At 52.0% G+C, this 20,911-nt stretch overlaps 7 protein-coding genes across 7 annotated transcripts; 1 reads left to right on the top strand and 6 right to left on the bottom strand.

Annotated features, from left to right (window-relative positions):
- Positions 1-724: 724 nt before the first annotated feature.
- On the top strand, positions 725-1,734 carry N7462_002021 (acetate uptake transporter family protein; the record flags this gene model as incomplete). Its single annotated transcript, XM_057073747.1, has 3 exons — positions 725-1,086; positions 1,168-1,330; positions 1,411-1,734. The coding sequence occupies 3 exons, from the start codon at positions 725-727 to the stop codon at positions 1,732-1,734; spliced, it is 849 nt and encodes a 282-aa protein (XP_056937388.1).
- Positions 1,735-2,628: 894 nt separating this feature from the next.
- N7462_002020 (class I adenylate-forming enzyme family protein) lies at positions 2,629-4,813 on the bottom strand (the record flags this gene model as incomplete). The annotated part of the gene is made up of 5 exons (XM_057073746.1): positions 2,629-3,050; positions 3,109-3,233; positions 3,315-3,403; positions 3,529-4,250; positions 4,420-4,813. The coding sequence occupies 5 exons, from the start codon at positions 4,811-4,813 to the stop codon at positions 2,629-2,631; spliced, it is 1,752 nt and encodes a 583-aa protein (XP_056937387.1).
- A 1,181-nt stretch (positions 4,814-5,994) lies between these two features.
- On the bottom strand, positions 5,995-7,363 carry N7462_002019 (uncharacterized protein; the record flags this gene model as incomplete). Its single annotated transcript, XM_057073745.1, has 2 exons — positions 5,995-6,910; positions 7,002-7,363. The coding sequence occupies 2 exons, from the start codon at positions 7,361-7,363 to the stop codon at positions 5,995-5,997; spliced, it is 1,278 nt and encodes a 425-aa protein (XP_056937386.1).
- Positions 7,364-8,909: 1,546 nt separating this feature from the next.
- Positions 8,910-11,554, bottom strand: N7462_002018 (NUDIX hydrolase; the record flags this gene model as incomplete). The annotated part of the gene is made up of 5 exons (XM_057073744.1): positions 8,910-9,250; positions 9,800-10,174; positions 10,545-10,571; positions 10,776-10,932; positions 11,528-11,554. 5 exons carry the CDS (start codon positions 11,552-11,554, stop codon positions 8,910-8,912), a joined length of 927 nt encoding a protein of 308 aa, XP_056937385.1.
- Positions 11,555-12,554: 1,000 nt separating this feature from the next.
- N7462_002017 (MRS7 family protein) lies at positions 12,555-14,322 on the bottom strand (the record flags this gene model as incomplete). Its single annotated transcript, XM_057073743.1, has 3 exons — positions 12,555-13,613; positions 13,678-14,186; positions 14,256-14,322. The coding sequence occupies 3 exons, from the start codon at positions 14,320-14,322 to the stop codon at positions 12,555-12,557; spliced, it is 1,635 nt and encodes a 544-aa protein (XP_056937384.1).
- Positions 14,323-14,969: 647 nt separating this feature from the next.
- On the bottom strand, positions 14,970-16,722 carry N7462_002016 (glycerophosphocholine acyltransferase; the record flags this gene model as incomplete). Its single annotated transcript, XM_057073742.1, has 2 exons — positions 14,970-15,708; positions 15,797-16,722. 2 exons carry the CDS (start codon positions 16,720-16,722, stop codon positions 14,970-14,972), a joined length of 1,665 nt encoding a protein of 554 aa, XP_056937383.1.
- Positions 16,723-17,557: 835 nt separating this feature from the next.
- N7462_002015 (fungal specific transcription factor domain-containing protein) lies at positions 17,558-20,018 on the bottom strand (the record flags this gene model as incomplete). The annotated part of the gene is made up of 9 exons (XM_057073741.1): positions 17,558-18,005; positions 18,075-18,154; positions 18,220-18,359; positions 18,429-19,180; positions 19,274-19,362; positions 19,427-19,541; positions 19,600-19,717; positions 19,773-19,922; positions 20,000-20,018. The coding sequence occupies 9 exons, from the start codon at positions 20,016-20,018 to the stop codon at positions 17,558-17,560; spliced, it is 1,911 nt and encodes a 636-aa protein (XP_056937382.1).
- Between the last annotated feature and the right edge of the window lie 893 nt (positions 20,019-20,911).

Raw genomic sequence — 20,911 nt, 5'->3', positions numbered from 1 at the left:
TTCGGCGAGAAGCTCTCGCCTACAGACGATAGAAAGCTACGTGGTCAATTTTTCAGGCCTAATATAGTCTAACAATAACTCAAACATTGAGTTTCTGCAACAATTTCATCAGCCCGAGTAGTTGATATGTGGATGGTAGTATGCAGAGAGAACTGGAGACGTCAGTTTCACCCTACTAATAGATGTCAAAAATGGATTCAGATATTCTTTATAGCTGTAGGCCATGATGGGGTCCAATCAGCTAACTTCTCGACACGATATACTTTTCCTTCATTGCGGCCCTACCCGTAGTCTAGTCGTTTTCCGGGTCCAATCTTGATTCCCGACTGTAGCACTAGTATCAAAAACACCTTTTCATGACTCATTCCCGGAAAAGATGACAGATTACTGGCCAATTTCCGAACTATGATGTGCACCTGACGCTATTCTCGGGCCTCGCCGTGCTCCTTCTATGCGTCTAAGCCCCCTCCCCAGAGTACGCTAAGGTGGCAAACCTGTTTTCTCATGCATGGATACTTACGAAAAACAATGGAGTCTGTTGCGGCCCAGGGAGGAATATTTACCAGATCAGACCCCCACCAGCTATGAAGTATCTAATCTCTGCTCTTCGTTCTAAGTTTGAGCCCGAATAGTCTTGTCTCTATTGGGTTTTGCAATCACTCCTCGATATCGCTGATCACCCAACCAAATTTCAATTACGATCTCAAGTCGAGAACAAACATCCATGGAACCGGTTATTGACGTGACAGAAATAAAGCAAGCTCACGCAAAGATCCAGCTATGTGATCAGAAAGGGTCAGATAGTCAAAGCCCTACCCCTGTCGGTTCACAGTCCGGGAATGATTATGCCCCTCTTCCACCCAATATTCCAGATGGCCGTATGTTGCCTCATATGATTGAGCATACAATTGCACCTCCTGAAGTGCGAAAGTTCGCAAATCCAGCACCTCTTGGTCTCTGTGCCTTTGCACTCACGTCGTTTATGTCAAATATCATGAACGTGCACATGGGCTTATCAACTGCTGCGCAAAATGTGGCCTCCGGTCTAATATATGGGGGCACTGCTCAATTCTTGGCTGGCATGTGGTATGTCATCAAACTTCTCTCATCACTCACTTGTTGGACCAGACCACCCAACTTTCTATGAGCTATGATTAACAAAATCAGGGAAATGGCTCTCGGAAACACCTTCGGTGCGACTTCCTTTTGCTCCTACGGAGCTTACTGGATCACCTTCGGCGTCATCTCTGATCTTGAAGGAACCAATACCTTAAGTACTTCAGCTACCCCGGTATGCCAGAAAGAAACATTAATGGGACTTTTTCTGTTGGTAAGCTACCCTCCTCACCGTAATATGAGCCCAATAGTTTAGGCACTGGTAATTAACTCGTAGTGAAACATTTCTTATAGGCATGGTTCATCTTCACCACTCTGATGCTCCTATGTACATTGAAGTCAAGCTTGGCCATGTTCCTCTTGTTTTTCTTTCTCGACATGAACTATCTACTTCTTGGAATTGCCAATATGAAATGTGATTCTCAAGGAAACATAGCTGTCACTACTCAGCGACTAGGCGGCTACTTTGGCCTCCTGGCAGCTTTTACGGCATGGTATAACGCATTTGCGGGTATCTTCGATAAGAGCAACGGATTCTTCACTGTTCCTCTTGGCCATTTCCCTTGGTCACCTGCCGTTAGAGCGCATGCGCATCAGGCCAAGTTTAAAGAGGTGTGAACAGTTTTCAATATTCTGATTAGACATCCTTTGCATTTTCTCTTCGGAAAGAAGAAGTATTGTAGCGATTTTTGAGCGAATCAATAAAATAATTATTTTGATTTGTTTTGTGCGTTATGTATATATGAATCTCATGGCATTTTTCTTTGGCGGATTGCTTATTGATCTCGCATTTAATGGATCCAAACGGCATTCTATCGTGTAACTTGAGCCCATTTTCCCTATGGATTGGTTCCACAACATAGCGAGTCATCTTGTAAGCTGCTATTAATATCGATCGATTGGTTGCGATGGAGTGACATTCAGGGGCGGTAAACGGCCAGACTGAGCCTCCAGCACCACATACCATATTTGAAGAGAGGGCTGCCAAGTGAGTCCCTTTGACCGTTAAATGGGATCATTGAATCGGTCGTTTAGATCTTTGATATTGCTTATAATTTAACTTCAAACTGCTCTCGAGATTAAATCTATACATTGCCGCTCACAAAGTGAATCTTGTCTTCCTGATCTTATCTGATCTAGAATATGGAGCATGGTGTTTCATGCGACGTCTAGAAAACAAAAGCAAAACCATATCCCTGCATTGCACCCACATATCCTTAAGCTCGGTTTGGGCTGTAGATGCCCAAAGACTTATGGTCACAACTATCAGCTCTGTTTCCCAAATTGTGGCTGCGTTGACGCTCTCTCATTGGAATTTTCATTGATAAAAGGATGCAAGCATAGGAATGGCGTTAAACAAGAGGTTATGCAGCTACGTGTTGGGAAGGAGGAACTTCAACTCGGAAAAATATCAATTTTCAAGCCGTAGGGAGTCCATCAAAGTCCTACATGTTATGAAACCTCTCAAGCGGGCCAGGATGCATACTTCTGTTCAGATCGGACTGCAGAAACTCACCTTTGAATTCCACCCCAATCGAATGGCCGGGTCCCAACACCCCCCGCATCATTTTTCTCCATATTCCATACTTCCACCTCACTTCCTGCCAGGGCCGTCTCATTGAAATACCCATCCCTGATTTTCCCTTTCATGGGTTTGCCGATAACAGTAGAAGGTATATCTGCAATCGATGGCGCGACTCGTAGAAGTGTCGGCAATTTACAGGCTGCTAGACCGTGCTCCGTAGCCAACAGGAACCGCAACTTTTCAAGACAGATCCGAGACTCGGAATCATGGTATACCACCAGGGCAGCCACACGTTGTCCGCAATGTGGATCAGGTACGCCTACCACAATCGCGTACGCTATTCCATCGATCCGGCGTAATGCGGTCTCCACCTCTGGCGCGTACACCTTCCATGCATAAAAGCGAATAACTAAAAAAAACCAGTTAATTCCAGGTCTTAAAGTAAGAAAGGAGTAGGTTCAGGATACTATCGTGAGAGGCTCGGCCTACGAGATAAAGGATCTTTCCGTCGACCCTGCCAACATCTCCGGTTCGAAAGAAGCCTTCCGCGTCGAAAACGCCGTTCATGATATCTGGATCCAGTGAGATATACCTAACCTGCGATTAAATATCACTCTAAACTGACACCAATATATTCTTCAGGTAGGACTGCCCTTTCGTGAAAACGACTGACCTTCTGAACAGAACAGGCGACTTGACACAAACCTCACCCTCCTCGTCAATCTTCACCTGTATCCCAGATGCGATCCGTCCAACAGACTCCTAGAAGAAAGGCCCGTAAGCATCGGCCAAACTCTGATGTTTGAATGTACTTCCGACACAGAAACCACAGTCCCACCCATTAAACTCACCATCGGACATTCCTCCACCCCCTCCGTCTGACTTACCACCCCGAACAGTTCACTCATCCCATACCCCACCCCCAACGGCCTCCCCCAAATCCCCCTCCAGGCCTCCCTCTGTCTCACACTCACTGGCATTGCCCCGGACGACAAGGCCCGCAGCCCTCGAATTCCCTTTATCGCACCCTCGTACCGCCCCGGCCACTTTGCCTGCCATATATCCACTTCTTCTGCCACGGCATCCAGCATCGGCGGCGGCAAATACAGCGCTGTCGCTGGCGGTAGCGCTGGGTCAGCAAGCCGCGCCAGTAGCCACGCCGGACTGAACGCCCGGCTACAGAACTCGATGCATGACCCCGCCAACAGCACCGTGAAGAAGGTGAACAGCCCACCCGCCCAGTGGACGGGCATGTGGTGCAAGTACAGGTCTCCAGGACCGGCCACGAAGGGCTTATCCCGGTGGGCGAAGAGGGCTGTGGTTGCAGTTCCGCGGGTGTGCAGAACGCCTTTGGGCGGGCCCGTCGTCCCGGACGTGTAAATTAGAACGAAGCCCCTGTCTGTGGAGAGGGGAGTTTCGGTGTCGGAGATCTGGAAGGTTAGTGGAGCGCTGTAGTCTTGGGTGGGTGTGAAGATGAAGGTTTGGATGGGTGTAGGGAGGGTCTCTCTGATGGCGCAGACATGGGCTGCGGTGCTGGGAACAGCGCAGAGCAGCGAGGCCGCACATGTAGTGAGGAAGTACTGCACCTCCTCGGGGTGGGCGCGCGGTGCTAGAGACTCCAATTTTGGTCAGTTCATCCACTGTTGGCCTTTTGTTTGCTGTTATAGATCGTCCTGGGTTATTGAACCAGGAGGAAGTATATAGATTCCCCATTCCAGCCCACTCGCCGCATCTCTACGCTATACATAGATACGATTATGCTTGTCAGGGCAACTTACACAGCGGGGCCAGCACCGCACCCAAGGTGTAGACCGTGAGCGCCATTACGGCAAACGCATACTCGCCCTCGGCGACGACCGCGATAAACACAGAACCCTCCGGATCCCTTAGCCGTACCCGGTCCTCCCTGCTGAGCGCCTGCACCATCTGCTCCCGCGCCTGCACGACATCCTGCAAAAACGCCGTAATCGACCAAGCCTGCTCCTCGACCTCGCCGAAGCGCTCGCGGATTACCACCGTGGTCGGGTTCTCCAGCCAGCGGCCGAACAGCTCGATCACGAACGGTTCCGGGGGTAGGGTCAGGGTTCGCGAGCTTAGGGCTTGGCCTGGAGTCTGGACTTGGCCATGCACAGTAGGGGGATTCCGTGCGAATGGCGAGGTGGAGGGAGCCATTGGCGGATCAAAGATCGTACGACGGAGGACTGATAGGCGTGGGGCGTCGTGGCGCTCTCGGTTGGCATGCACGAAAGCAATAGCGTGGCTGCGAGATAGAGAGATAAAACGTCTGAGAGCGGGGCAGGCTAGGGCCTTGGGCTGCGTGCGGTGTCAAATGTCGGTGACGGGATCGGAGGGCCAGATGCAAGACATGCAAGATTAGCTGGCTCTATTCTGCTGCCGCATTGGCGAAGAGCATGTAACGAGGATCTGCGTTGGATGGGGTGATGGTGAGATGGACACCGCTCTTTTGTGGCCCTTGCCTCGATTTGCGGGGAAGATGCGCATGAAGGGTGGACATGGATGTCGTGGTAGAAGGGTCTCACACTGTTGCCTTCGGTGGGTTCTACAGCCAAGCGCTCAGGACTGCGAGGACCAGCCATCGATCGGTGGCTTGAAGGACGTTGGCCCGCGATTGGATCGGAGGCTTTGCTGGCTGCTGTACCATGCAGGCCACAGCGAAACACAACTGGTGAAGAGTGAAGATGGCAAGCAGGACCAGCTTTCAAGCATGTAATGCAGAGTCCTGTGCAGGGAGAGGAGGAGGGGGAAAGGGAAGATATGCAGGGATGTGGCAAGATACGGAAGATTTTAGAGAGAACAAGTAGGCAACGTATTTTGAAACTTGAGGATGAGAAATGTATTGTGTTGCAAAGACGAGGGCTCGACTCACGAGTCCCGTGAGTTGGCATAATAGCGGTAGAAAGTACTCCGTAGAGGCCAAAGGAAGATAACGCCGCATGCCAAAGGTATAGAAAATCGATGAGTCCCCGCAATCCAGGCCATATCAGGGCCAGCAGCCATGTGTAATTTCGTCCCGTCCCAACGCCAATCGACCGATGCTAAGTAACAAATTAAAACAGTGACAGTAACCAAACCTTCCCAAAGAAGAGATCAACAAGCCGACATCCCGATATTGGAAGAAAATGAAGCAAGGAAAAGAGCAGGCGAGGAAGAGTAGAGAAGGCAGATGCGCGAAGCAAAGAAAATCAAAGCTCCAGAAATGAGTGATCGTAATAGGGCATGGGGAATCCCATCCCCAGCCCCGAGTATTACATGTATAGAGATACACCACGAACAGATGAGCGTGGGAAAAAAAAATGAAAAGATGAAGGAAAAGGGACATATTACCGGCCAGATCAGAGCCATGGATCTGCCTGCAGGCACGTATGTGGGTTGACTGGCCCAACCAGCCTAATCTGCGACTTCAGTAGCTCACGGCGCCGATCGTCCTTGGACTCGACCATCTTCCTCCTCGCCCCCTGCAAGGCACGCATGGCATCCCGAGATCCCTGCTGGAGGTGCAGTTTCAGTGGTGGCGAAAGAGGGGGTGTCGGATTGGCGATGCAGACATCCGACGAGGACGACGAGGGTGTGGCGTGTTTGCTGTGTCTCGGAAGACGCAAGCTGCGCGGTTTCGGCGTCTTGGGGGTTTCCCACACGGCAGACCCATATTTCTGGTATGGCGACAGGGGCACGGCCAGTTGTTTCTGCCGTGGGCCGACTGAGCGTGGACTGGGTGGGACCTCGCTGGTGCTGGAGAGTGTGGAGATAGAGAGGGCGCGGAATTGGAGATTCATGTCAGTGGAAGATGGGGCGAGGCTCACGGTCTCGCCAGAGCGGGCAGAGCTGGTTGGGAGGTCGATTCGATCCATTGGCGCGGTTGCGGGTCGAGGGCTGTCTTTAGGTTTGGGCTCTGTCGACTCGCGGGACAAGGTGCGGTGGACGTGAGTCTTGATAGAGTCACAGACGCCATAAGCTAGTCCCAATCCCGCTCGATCCAGCGAATGCCACCGCCGCCGCTTCGCTGCAAGGTTTAAACGTCCGTCCTTCTTGCGTGCTTTGCTACTGCGAAGACTGGGGCTCGTTCGCCCACTGGCTTGCAGAGCGGACGGAGTCGCCAATTCAGGGAAGAAATCCCATTTCTTCTCGCGGAAATAGTGATTTGTGCCACTTCGGTTCTGGGACCAGTGAGAGAGCCGCCCATATTGGGCATCTGACTTTTCGGCGATGGAATGGACATCCTCATCATCATCATCCCCGGTACTCGCTTTGCTAGCGGGGGCCGCAGAAACCACAACGGAGGGCGAGTCCGTGCACGAATCCTTCTCGGATACGAAGCGTGGTGGAGATGAGCGGATCTGACCCAAGCTCCTTTGATGTGTGGGGGGTCGGGTGATCGACCAAATCGCTGAAGTCGTCGGAGCTGGAACTGACGAAGATAGGATAACTCTCCGTGGAATTGCGGGGATCGCTGGGGCTGGCGATGGAATCGACAGTGCTCTCGCTGTCGCTTGAGTCGCTCCACATGCCGGAATATTCCTCGGTCGGGTCTTCGGGCAGCGGCTCAGCGGGAAGAGGTTTATTGAGGAAGAGTTCGGATCGCGAGGGTGAAAAAGGAGGCTGTTTGAGATAGTACGGAGGGATGACCCGTTCAAGGCCTTCCAAAGATCGAGACGGCCTGACTGGCGGTGCCAGACGGTGGACGTGGTAGGTGGGCGACAGCATGGTGAGCACAGTCGGATTGTAGACCTCCTCGGAGGTTATATGTGAAGAACGAGACAAAATGTGGCTTGGACGAGTTGTAGGCTGTGGGGTTATTCAGGACGAGTTGGATTCCTCATAGCCTCCACACGAGAGATCCGAGTTCGAGAGGGGGTAGATCGATGCAAAGGGGAGCAATCTTGCAACGAACAAACGAAACACGAGCCCATCCAGAACGAAGGGGTTAGCTGGAATAGGCCGACAAAGAGAAGAGACTCGAAGCAGAACAAAGAAGCGCGGACGTGGATTGGTATTAGTACCAATGGCCGGGGTTGATCCACGTCGAGTGGAGGGGGTGCGCAATGTCGAACCTGTCCAACGTATAGAGCGTCTATATGTATACTAACGTATGCGGGCCTGCAGCGTCCGGTACAGTCGTATTGGGCTGGAACTTTGGCTTATCTCCACTTCGAGTCAGAGCAGGCGATCGGCAACGCCGTCATGGGTTTGTGCACGGACGTCGGGGGGGAGGAGGACTGCAAGGGATATTCTTCCGTCCGTTGGAGGAGTCACGAACTCCTGGCAGAGGATTCCGCGCAGGAACGGATCAGGCACCGAGCTGGTTCGGTGGGCCAGAGGGGGATGTGGAAGAGGAAAAATTGGAGGACGCGAAGTATGTGCTCTCACGTCCTCGTCGAGCTCGCTATCGATAACTCAGGTGTCGTCGCGAGCCTATATACTTCCCCGTTCCAAAGGGGCGCAGGATCAAAGGATCAGACGCGGCGACAAGGACCGAAATAAACGGATCGCACGTTAGAAGAACCCATCGAACCCATCGACTTAAAGAAGAAGAAAAAAGAAACAACCAGGGGAGGCTAAATTGGGCATTGTGAACCGAACCGGCCGAATCCCAACCAGCGGGAACCGGAGAAACCAGGCCAGCAAAAACAAGAGCAAAGCAAAAGAAACCAGAAGCGGAGAACGGACGATGACGCCACGCAAGGAAGCAGGAGGGACAACAGGATGGCAGGATGGCCGGATCGTCGCTAGTCTCCGAACACCCTTGCAATGCTGCGGACGCTTGGCAGGTCCGAATGAACGAACGCCAAAAGCCTCAGCACTCTAGGTCGTCAGGACCAGGGTCAAAACAATACCTGGCCAGCCAACCACGGCTCTGAATCGGGGCCATTCAGGCATCCTCTCTCTCTCTCTCCCAGGGCGCTCTGGATCAACTCCGGGGCCACCGAGGCTAGGCCGCTTTAGTATAAAGCTCGCTTCTAATGTCCCCTGGCCGAACAGAGGCTAGAGGCTCGGGTATGGGGCCATGAGGCAGAGACAGCGATGAGTGTAAGCCATTCGGATACATTATTGTATATAATTGGTATAGTAATGGTAAAGTAATGGTATACGGAATATCCGTTACCAATCCCATCTCGAGATCTATCAACTTGGATAGAACAGGGTCGGTTCACTGGCCGCATTTCAGCCCTAGCTACGGCCGAACGGCCAGTTATGAACCGTATATGATCAAAAGAAGTATATCCTCCCTATCTAACTTACCCTCGCCGGCTCAGCTCAACTTCGCCGCCTTCTGCATCGTCTCACGGTCTAGCCCATCCGACGCGCGCCGCACCGCGCTGAGCCGGCCCAGCCGTCGCAACTTGGCGATCATCGCCTCGTCTCCGAAGTGGCTGTTATGCTCGAATTCCGGCTCTTCTGCATACGCGACCCGTGCCGCGTCGACGATAATACGCGCCGTCATTCCAAACACCCGATACCGCTCGATCGCGCCGGCATGTTCCTGCGCCGCCAGCAGATCGGCCGCCCGGCTCTGCGCCCGCGTCTGGCTGCCCCGACGTGGCCGGGGTTTCGTGACCCGATCCGCGTTGGGGCGGACGAAGAATTGGTGCACTGGTGCGGGGGAGTCCCGACAGGTTAGCCCAAAAATAATAGATCGAAAAATAATAGAAAATAAGCAAAACAAAATAAAAACTCCCCACCCAGAAAGAAACAAGGCAACCCGATGCCCCCAATGCCAGATAAGTAAGATTAAGATGAGGAACCCGATCCACCCGGGCGCATGGTTGGCGCGACAGGCTATCCCTGCCACGTCTTAGACATGCAACCCGCTAAGGCTGTGGAGGCTCTCATCTCTTAGGGGCGATCGGAAGCCAACAAACATGGGGTGTGGGTCCGGGTGTTCCTGGAGGGTTTGACGGCAGGACGGTGGGCCCTGCTTCTCGCATGTTCGCAGGCCCTGTCGTACCTTGCCATGCGTCCCGCAAAGGATTCGGAAGAGTTAGGCTCCGACAGGGCGAGTTGATCAGGCCCTCCCCGGAAAGGGGGAGGCTTAGAGGGTGCAATTGGGGAGAAACGGTCCACGAAGCATGAGAGGAAGGAATGAAACGCATGGCACGGAATGCAATACAATCGAATATCAATGGAAAGGATCTCACTTACTCCGCCAATTACTATCATGCCATAGGCTCCATGACCCGCGGTACCATTTCCCAGGTTCCTCGCTATCATCCTGCGCGCGCAAGAAGTCCCGAAATGGAGCTGTGAACACGGCCGCAACCTCACGCGCGTCCAGCTTCGGGATCAACTCGACTTCCGGGTCAACTGATGTCCCGGAACGCGGATCGAAGGCATGCAGCAAGGCCACGCAGGGCCGCACGACCAGTTCGGTCTTGGCCAAGTTAGCCGGCAACTCGCAGAGGTGCTCGACGGCAAAGGGTGGCGGCAGGGGCTGGGCGATGTCAGGCAGGCCGATCTCCTCCCAAGCTTCGCGGCGAGCAGTCTGAAAGGGGGTTTCAGTTAGGGTGTCGGCGCGGCCTGTGAGGTGGTTAGTGGTTGGGGGTTGCTTCGAGGCGGGTGACGGAGATAAGGTTTGGTTGGGTTGGGAAGAAGTCAAATGAGGATGGTCGGGGAAACGTTGCACAGAGAGCTCGCTATCTGTCCGCCCCCTTTTTGTTTCCCCTCGCTTTACCCCAGATAGCATTGCTTTTTCTCGCATCTCGTAGAGAATTGCTTCTTTCATGGGTACGAGGCTGCAGGGATGGGGTAGCTCTTCATCTCACGGAGCGTATTCCAGATCTGGGGTTTATTGGTTTGTTTTCTTCTCCCCTAAATTTGCGCGCTTTGGGGGATTTTTGGAGCTCGGATGCTATGTACGGATAACGGTGTAGGAGAGGTCAAAACGTACCTCCAGGCAAAGCAGCTTCTCCTGCATCTGCACCAATATAGCGTCAGCATAATGCATATGTTGTGCAGCATCGGCTGGTCTTGAGGGCAGTCTGGCCGTACAGCGCATAGCCGAGCCAATTCTCTAGTCATTGCGGTGCTCATAATGACATAATACACAGGGATTGAAGTTGATCCAAGCCATGGTCATACCCGGGGAGTAACTCTTGGATGGAAGTGGAGGCAGACCTACAGGAACTTAATGTCTTGGCCCTGATCGTAATAACCACCCGGAGATCACCCTGGGGGTCGGCGTAGAGAAGAATCAGCACGGCTGCTCGTCGATTGAGTGGCACATTGCCATATGCGGTTGGTGGTGGGGTATAGTTTCGAAGTCTCTCAATGGCTTCCTGCACGGGGAACGGGTTAGTGACGTTGATTGACTTAATCGGGGCATTCCCATTTCGAAGTGGTCACGCATTTCAGGGATTCAGTTTTGCTTTTTCAGGTCATATGCCAGCTTGCTTTCTTCTGTTCGGGCTTGCTCTGCGACATACTTGCCACGCGGCCTCGGGTTGGGTTTCAGAGCCATAGTGGACCCGGGATGTCCATCCACCCTGATTCAAGACACGACTTACTTCTGAACCTAGAGAACAGGTTTGTCGAAGTTTTTCGTGGGAACCTATTGGGCAGGAAGAAAATAGGGCATTTTTCCAAGGGAAAAAAGAAAAATAGAAAAAACGAGGGCAAAGGGAGGTTGAAAATGGATGTCTAGCACCGGTGCAGCACAGCAAAGACCAGAAAGAAGGGCTTGGGAACCACAGACAGGATAGACCTTGGCACGGGAGGTAGGCCTATTCCCAAAAGCGGCTACCAATGGCATAGATGGTGATCAAGGCGAACCCCAGGGAGGCCGGTTGGCATGACGATGAGGATAGAGAAACTTGGGTTCAGAGAACAAGACGTGCGCGCCGGGTAGGCACCGCAAGACACCGTTACACGTACCTGGGAAGCGGGATTTAGCGGAGCCATCGGACTGGATGTGGGCAACCGGCCAATAGAATGCAAAAGACGGGCTGGAGGGGTTAACAAGCTGTGAGTATATCTAAATTGGCTGTGGCGGAGAGTGTCGAGCAGCTGGAGCGGGCGTCTCCGCATAGTAGACCGCGGGATAGTGGATAGTGGAGAGTAGTTGTTAGCAGTATAGGGGGAGGACGCAGCGGATCTAGGTTCAAATCACGGCGATCGCGTAATCAACCGCAATGGATCCCGACCACGAGGCTAATTTGGCGGGGAAGTGAATCTACCGAATTGAACTGCGGTTGCAACGAAGGTTTGGGGAGTTTGGGGTTTGCCGAGGTCGCGAGGTTTACACAGTAGCCGGTGACTAATGGCTGGACCGAACTGGAACTTTGAAGATTGAGCTTCGTATAGTGTTCTTCAATTCTCTGAGCCTGACAGAGGCGAGGATATTACGTATCAGAAATAGAAAAACTAGCATGAGTCCAAGAAAATGCTTCACATGGATTGGGGTTGTTCTATCAATACAGAGGCGCTTTTCGCATCCAGACAACCACATCGACTGCACCCATTGTGAGTCCAGAGTCCCCATTCAACCCAATGCATCCCATATTTCACTCTCGCCCAAGCATCACGAAAAGGGCACACCGACCAGCTCCTCGACGATGCATGTTGAAGAAATGAGAAAAGGAAACGCAAACAAGCAAGGATGAGTTTCAAGGCAAGGGAGCAGAAAAAGAGGTAAGAGGTCAAGATGAAAAAGACAAAGAGTCAAAGGAGGGCCAGGGCGAGTCGAGAGAAGATGAAGGGTACAGTGAAGGAGAGAGGAAGAGTCTATATCAACATATCAGGGAGAATAACAAAGAATGAGAACCGAAGGATCGCCCAACAAGGAGAGAAAAAGCAGCACAAAATAAACCAGATCTATATGTTTACCAGCGAAACAGAGAAAAGAAACAGTGGAAACCGCCAGAACAAGCACAGATACCAAGCTAGTCATAGAATGAATGCCCTACGACTGCTGGTTGGGCTTTTTGTCGTCTTTGGAGACCTCCTCAGCTTTGGCGCCTTCGGCCATGGCCTCAGTTGCCTCGGTGGACTGCTTTTCCGTACCTTCGGAGGCAGCCTCAATCTTGTGCTCCTCCTTCTCATCGATGTCCTCGGTGTCCTTCGGCGCGGCAACGCCCTTGCCCTCGTTCTCACTGTTCTGCTCATTCTCCTCCTCGATCAGCTCCTCCTGCTCCTTGATGACCTCAAGACGCTGCTTGTTAGTCGCGGCGCCCTCAGCATTGTGCACTTCCAGCTCGATCTCGTGGAAGAGCTCCTCAGGGATGCTCGACAACACAGACTTGAGCGCATCAATCTGCGAGGCCATCTCAGACTCTTTGCCACCCTGGGTATACATGTAGGCGTTACTGAGCACCAGCAAGGTGGACGGGACACCTTGCTTCAGGCGCAGGTCCAGCCACATGGAGAGGTCCTCACGCAGACGTGCAGGAGACATTCCGTGTGTGCGGATGCCGCGAGAGGCGCCGGCCATTTGCAGCTCGGGCACGGAGAGCGAGTTCACACCCTCAAAGGAGATGGCCCGATCGTCACGCTTAATCTGGCGCATGCGGTGACGGATGTTGTAACGCAGCATAGCATCAGTACCGAAAGAGTTCAGGTTCATGTACCGACAGATGGCAACCAGCTGCGGGCGCGACAGATTGTCCAGAGTCAGATCATCCTTGAAGATCTTGCAGACCTTAATGACGTCTTCGGTGGAGGGCGACTCGCCCGTGGTGCGAATCTTGCGGAAGAAGTCGGCAAACTCTTCGTTCTTGACAGTGGCCGCAGTCAATGGCAGACCAGTCTCCCGTAGAGTATTACGCAAGAAGCCGGAGACCTCCTTGCGGGTCGAACTCAGATTTAATGCCTTAGTCTCGCGTGCCTTCTGGCCTTCATATGTGCTGGGAAGGAGGTTGGGGAACATCTTCAGAGCGATGGGAAGCAGAAGCTCGGCAAATGGAACAATAATGAACATGGAAAAGGGGACCAGGCGACCGAGATCCTTGACAGTACGTTGCAGCTATTGAAAAAGTTCAGTTAGCTTGCGTCAACTTAATTCAGCGCGAACATTTCATAAGACCAACCTGACGATGCTCTCGGCGACTGAGTTCATAACCAGCCGCCATCTTGAATGCCAACCGCGAACTAATCTTAACTTCCGTTCCAAGTAGTTTGGTGCCATCCCAGTAGTGCTGCACCTCCTTTTTGATCTTCTGACCGATGGTCAATTTCTTTGCCTCCTTCTTCTCTTCGGCCACACTCTTAGTCTCCTCTGTTACGACAGACTTCGTCGACATGCCCTTTGCAGGTGTCTTGGCGATATCGGATAGCGGAGCTTGAGAAATGGCAGGCTTGGTGACGGTCTGGGACTGTGCTTGGTCTTGCGGGAGCGGCTTCTTTGCTTGCTCGGCATTGAATCCGGGCGGAGGATATGATTGGGATGAAGTCGACTTGTTGTGCTCAGTTGCATAGCCACGCTGGGGAAGCAAAATCGCAAGAGCAGACACTTGCGATGGGATGCCGCGACCGCTGAACAGGAGGCTGTTGGCCGCAGCCAGCGAGGCCGGGCCCAACGCACTAGCACGAGTGCGGGCTGATCAAAAAGAGCAAAGCTGTCAGCAATTGTGTACCGCATCATTTGGGCTATGTAGCATGTTCGTACCAGCCAGTGTCGGGCGCAATGTCGTGCTGTTGCGCACCAGTCGGGCCGACCTCATAGTGGCGGACATTTCCGGAAATGTTGGGGGAGTGGGAAAAAAGGGACAAGCCCGGGGAACCGAGCAGGCAACGGTAGAATCCGGGACAGTGAGGCGTATATATGACAATCAACAGTCCCAAGATGATCAACCGATAATTCAAATGTTCAATCTGATAAATGATGATGGATAGCGACGTCGGAGCGGCCTGGGAAGATGATGTTTAAGGCCGTGATCATGGATCACGTTTCTACGCTAGCCGCATTCGGTCTCGGGTTTGTGTCGGACTTAATTTTCTATGGACGAGTGGTGATCGGCGCAGATGGGACCCGATCGGAGCCAAGACATTCCAAGAATACTCGGTGGTCCAGAACATTGCAAACGCCATTCACGGATCCAGGCAGCAGTAAACATTCTGTACAAAGCAAGTCATTTCGTAGCATTCATCATGAAGATCTAATATAAATAACTTCTATGCAGAGGATCCGAAAAGGAACTGGGGGCGAGGGAAAAGTGTACCATCCGCCCAAAGAAAAACACACGGCCCGACGCTCAAATTGATCCAGAATAGCAGGAAAACATTAGTCAAGAAGACCGTGCAGATTAGCATCGCGTATACAAAACATGTAATGTGCGCCAGGGGTATCATGATGAGAATAAGGTAGGAAGTGCCCTAGCACTTAGTTTCGTTCGCGAACAGTGGAATCGGAGGCCCGAGGAGCTTCCTCCACGGCAGTTGTCAGCGCGGCAGTGGAATCCAGCAGTGGAATTCGGTCGATGCTGGACCGTTTCTCCAGTGGCGCCGGTGCACCCAGAGCACCACTGGCAGGGACATAGCTATCCGGGAGGATGAGCGGGCTGGTTGCGAAGTCGGGGGAACTTTGCCAGCGCACAACATCCTTCTTCAGTTGCTCTAGTTCCTTCTGGAACCGCTTTCCGAACACATCTATGTAGTAGGTTGCCCCATTATGGATACTCCAGACAAACAAGGCAGACAAGTAGATACCACTCGCCCATCGAGACCAGAACCAGATGGGGGACGGGATCATAGTAGAAAGCGCAAACACATACTGGATAAGCATGAAAGCTGGTTCCTGCAAGGTCTCGGGAAGACTTAGAACAAACTTTCCGATCCAGGCCTTCGAGTACGATTTGCGCAGCCAGGTGAAGCTGGTTGGACGGCCGGCAGCGATTTTGTCGGCGCGACGGACACTGATCATAAAGTGGTACATCAACTGCCAGACCAGGTACGGGATGGTGGCCCAGATGATCATGGCTCCCAGTGAGTAGTGTTCTGGGTCGCCTGGCTGGCTAAACTTAATGGCGTAGACAGCTGGAAAGCGCTCTTTGAGCATCTCGACGGGGGTCAAGTGAACAATACAATGCAGCGTGACAGGCGGCATGATGTGAATGAAGAGACTAGAAGAGAAATTGATGTTAACTCCCAATCACTGTTGATTTCGGATAGGCATTTTTTTTAAAAAAAAAAAATTGAGGGTTGACATACCTGACAACTTTGTCCATACTATGAAAGACCAAAGAGTTGCGCCACATGGCAATCGCAGCCGCATTATTGCCGAAGGTCAAACAGAACGTGCTGATAAATAGTCGTTTCGAGCCGGGAAAGACCCAAATGGTGAGCATGTTGAGCAGGTTGACAAAGTAGCAAAGATCGGCCAGAAAGTAGTGATAGCCCTTGGCGTGGTAGGTGAAATACCGGATGGGCATAAAGTACGCCAGCTGGGCTGTGTACCAAATGTAGAAGTACTCGGGAAAGGCTCCAATCAGGTAGCCACTGATGAAGATGTTGAGCACACCAGCGATGAAGGACACTTTCTCGCGCAGGGTCACTGTGGCCGTCTTGTTCCACTGTTTCCCCAGGCGCTCTACTCCGTCCTTCATGCGGCGGCGATACTTCTCAAGCTGCTCGTCGGCTGTCGGGACTCGTCGCTTCCACTCGCCGACTACCCGCTCTCTGGCGACCATGCCTGTTGACCGTAATTTCTCACGTTGTTTGCGCACCTTCTCCCGCTGCATGCTAATGGCGTGTTGCCATTTCTCGAAGCGTTGCGACAGTTGGATATTATCGAGGAGATCGAAAATGGTGAGCTTATCGAGTGGCGGGAATGTTTCCCAGTCCTCTTGATAGGAGCTGCTATTCGAGAAGGAGCCGGTGCGCGACAGTCTGCCGGGTGATGCAGGAGGGGAGTAGAAGTCATCGTGGTCATAGTCGTCGAGGAACGGCGTATCGATTTCATCGACGGATGGGGTGGTGACCAACGAGTCGACGACCATGGCGGCATCTGACTTGCGGCGGTCGCGCGCGCTGGATTCCTCCATCAAGAACTGCTGTTGGAAGGAGAAGATGGTTGGGCCGTCCCGGTAGTGAGGGTAAGGCCGGCTAAGGAAACGACCAAATGTTAACATCCCCATCGTGATAACCGCAAAGACTTTGGGTGCGGCGCAACGACGCGGCACCCGTGCTTCTTATCTGGCTGCATGGTTCGGGGAGGGGCAAATAACGAAAATGTACCCTACCTTATCGGGGTCGTAGATCACGACCACGGCTCACGCGGGGGAGGAGACCCAGCGGTGGTTGGCAATCCAAACAATACGGGCGCGATGACTGGGTGCTGTGCACGAAAACGGCGAGGGTGCGGCAGATTTTGAGCAGCGGTGGTCACAACGCTGAGGAGACCAGGATGAGCGCGCAGCCAGCAAGAAAGGCAGGCGGCGGCACCTGACGACGCGGTGGCTGGTGGTTGGTTGAAGAGGTCAACGACGGTCAACGACGGTCAATGGGGAGGCTGGCGGTGGTTCGCCAGGGTTCAGCGACCGGCTGTGGTCGTTGGGGCAGTCCGTCGTCGGCGGCTCCACGGGACCAGGCCAGCACCGCCCAATCACACCGTCCGGCCGAGGCACATTGCGGACTCTTTCCGGCCGTGAAGGCCCCGGTACTTCTACTACCTCCTCCGCCACTGAGGGACAGAGCGGCCGGAGCAGAATATCAGCATGAATGCCTTAAATTATAAGCACAATGGCCTGCTGAGATCCACAGATGAATATTTTTCGTTTGATTTTTGGTTTCGATGACTCATTTCAACCTGATGATGGTGTGAGCAGGCCACAGTCGAGTGGAGCACCGGGGCAGAGGTACAGTAGTGGACAACACTAGGGTATACGATTCTCGGACTGCCATAAAAGGTAATACAACATCGATCCGAGCGTGCCTTTGACCATCTAACTCTCGGGATCTCGAATGTTCACCTCAGATCCGCTGCAACTGACTCCAGAATGTGACTGGGTCTCCCGTTTGGTAGATCGACTGACCGGATTCTTCCAGTAGCCATAGCCAGTCGAACGAGAATTCCTGACCTTGACTCTCTGGCCCAGGGGAGTGCCAGGCGGACATGGCCGTATTGTTGCTACTCCCCGAAGCTCCGGTGGACAGTGATAGACCAAGTCCATGGGAAGACTGTGAGACGCTAGAACAGGAGATGTTCACAGCACTGTTCACATCCATGGCATCAAGACGAGGGGATGGGGCCACTAATTGATCAGTCACCTCTCCATCAACTTGATACTCCAGTAATGCTTCGTTGCGACCTTCATTGTTGGCCACGGTCCGCGCACCTCGGCGGATGCGCTCGAGCTTCGCCCATCGAAAGTCACGAAAGTCATACTCGGCCGGGTCTTGCCCGACCAATCGGTATTCACTTTAAATAGAGAGAAAAGGATTAGCAGGGCTTCGATGTATCATGTCAATCATCCAGTTTCTATGATACCTGTGGAATGCGTTGAAATCGGTTTGATTCATAACATGGGTAAAATCACAGCGCAGGAGACGGTGCACGGCTTCAATATGCTGGAGATCGTCTTCTTAGTATACATGAAAGTGTTCTTTCTCAAGTAGGGTGGTCTTAAACATACCAATTGTTTTACTGACTCTGACCGGTGACCAAGGTCTCGGATGACAGTCAAAAGGTAGGGAATGGCTTTCATCAGCTCCGGTGATTTGAGATTCACACTAGAATCTATGTTGGCAAGACGTCGGGGCTCAAATAGCAAGACTATGACATGTTAGAATGATGCTGATATTCTGGCATGGGGCAGTACACATCCAGATGCTGCCGACTTACTTTCTAATGCCACATATGCTTGAATACCCACATGAGTATCAAAGCAAATATCTGCTTTCAGACCCTCGGCAATGATACTAGCAATAGGCAAGGCATGGGATATCCTCTTCTGTCGTACTTGGACGATCAAGTCTGCTTTATAAGGATCTCTTTGATAAATGAGCAGCGCTGCTCTACCAAGAATGATGAAAAGGTTGTGACGCAGAATATGAAGGACGATAAATGTAGTGAGCCGCTCACGGTGAATAAACATATTGTCCGCGTTAAATTGAAAGCGCTTTGGTAATTCGGCAACAACCGCTCCTATATCCTCCTCCAGTGTTTCTAACTCGGTCGTCATTCTCTCCACGGTCTCCTCTCGGTGAGAGGCGCGGAACGCAAAGTGCAAGGCCCGACGGCGAGCAGCTGCAATTCGAATGAGGTATGCCGACATATCCAACGGCCCGCGTTGAATATGTTCATTAGTGGTGGAAGATGATGGATCGTTTTGATGATGGAAAAGCATTTCTGTCTTTACAGTCTCATTGGCTAAGAAACTTGCTTGGTCACACGGGAGCTGAAGGCGATAAGAATTTTCGTCGACAGTGTGAAACCCGTATCGCCCCCCGTCGACTAAGGAATCCATGAAAAATGTGCTCCATGCTAGGCGTCGGAGGGCTTCACAGGAAAGCAACGGCGAGAGATGCAAATTTGGCGGAAACGTAGCCGGATAAGTGCGATCGAAGGCTTGGAGAGACATCATTTGCATCATTCTAGGTAAATCAGTATTTCATGATTATCGAGTATTTTGATATTCGAAATATCCAAGAATGACAAATCAAGTACTCAGAGCTGCTATTACTTACCGGGTACAGTTAGCCCCTAGTAACCACGCCGATGTGAAGTTGCCCCGGTTTAAATCGTAGTGTTGGGCGAGTAGAAGTGTCTGGCTACGCTTTTAGCATTGTTTCGGCACAGCAATTGAATCACGGGCAACCTATCAGATACCAAATACATACCATGAGCTGTATGGCTCCGAAGCCTTGGTAGATTCGGGGAAGCAAAGCCTCGATTGCTGTATCAGCCCAAGCATCTGCTTTGGCCAGGTTTTCTGAAGAGATTTCACCAGCGAATCTTTGATTTTATTGCATCAGTACTTGCCGGATAATCCCCATAATAGTGTTCTACATACCGCATTGCATTTGCAATCATGATCAAAGTGAGTTCACGAGGGGCTTTGCCGTCAGCTAAAAGACGGTGGAAGTGCAGCGGGTGAATAAAAGTAAGAAACCCAAAGTCTTCAGACCAGCCTATACATTAGCATATTCTACTAGAAGCATTATAGCGCGATAGCGCGATACTTACGATGCACAGACGAGAAATAGAGCTGAATCAGCTTTTCAAGTTCCGATTTGGACGGTAGCTGTGCTTTGAATGGTGGTGGATGACCTGTGAGCTGCTGCTGAGTGGATGACTGTGACTCGAGTTCGGCACCAGTGGAAGCTCTAGGTAAATCTAGACGCGTTCTCAGAGAGGATACATGAAGAGAAGAGGATGAAACAGCATCTCTGATGGTTGCACCACTATGATACCCTTGTTGTCCAGAATCATCGGGTGCAGGTTCAATACTTTCAAGAGCGCGAACACATTTTATGCCCGTCATTCTACATTTTCCACAAGGAGCTGTTACGTCTCCGACGCACTTGAGCTGCAGGAGAAAGTTAGATAGGATCAGACAGCAATTGACAGACAGCAAACTACTTTTTTCTCGCGACAAGTGATACATGACGTCGCATTAGGTCTTCGTGAATATTGAACTCTCTTTTTTCCTGGCGCTGACCAGTCACAGAGTCGCTTCCCTTTTTGGCATTGTGAACAGGCCGGTCTCTTCTCATCGCATTTAACCTGACTCTCGATTAGTTCAGAGAGTTCAATTCGTTGCTATCCAATTCTAGGGTTGCCTTACCTTCCTTGATCGGCATGTAGTGCAACCGGTTCGAGTACGTCGGATCGGTATCTTGGTACTGGGAGACTCACAGTTCCGTGAAGTCGCATGGGATCTTGCGTGGCCCTGTATTTGAGTCTCCACTCCGACGTCCTCCATTCCCAGGGTGGCTCAAGTATTTTTGGACGAGAATTAAGAAATACAGAAGAGCTCGGAGCGAGGGGAAGTTTGCGAAGTCCCCCTAACAGTCCGGAGGGGGGACAAATCCGGGGCCCCACATTTTCGAGCTCCTTGACCGGGCCACCTAAGATGCCATTTCCTGAAAGAGCCTAAACCTTAGGGATTGAACAGATTATGGGGCATACTATCTCATTTAAAGATCATGGGTTCTGATCATCTTTGAGCTAGAGACTTCTGACAAGACTGCGTGGGTTTGGGGCTACAGAACGCCAAGGAATGTCTCGCTCGGAGTGATTATTCTCGCTCGGAACGAGCGGAGACATCTCGGCTACGCGTCCCTATTCTCCACGCAACTCATTCCTTTTTAATCGTCATATCC

This window comes from Penicillium macrosclerotiorum (assembly GCF_028827735.1).
Source record: "Penicillium macrosclerotiorum strain IBT 26536 chromosome Unknown utg000002l_segment0_segment0, whole genome shotgun sequence".
In the NCBI taxonomy this organism is placed as follows: Eukaryota; Fungi; Ascomycota; class Eurotiomycetes; order Eurotiales; family Aspergillaceae; genus Penicillium; species Penicillium macrosclerotiorum.
Note: the sequence above shows the minus strand (reverse complement) of the source record. Positions and strands in the feature narration are given on the sequence as shown.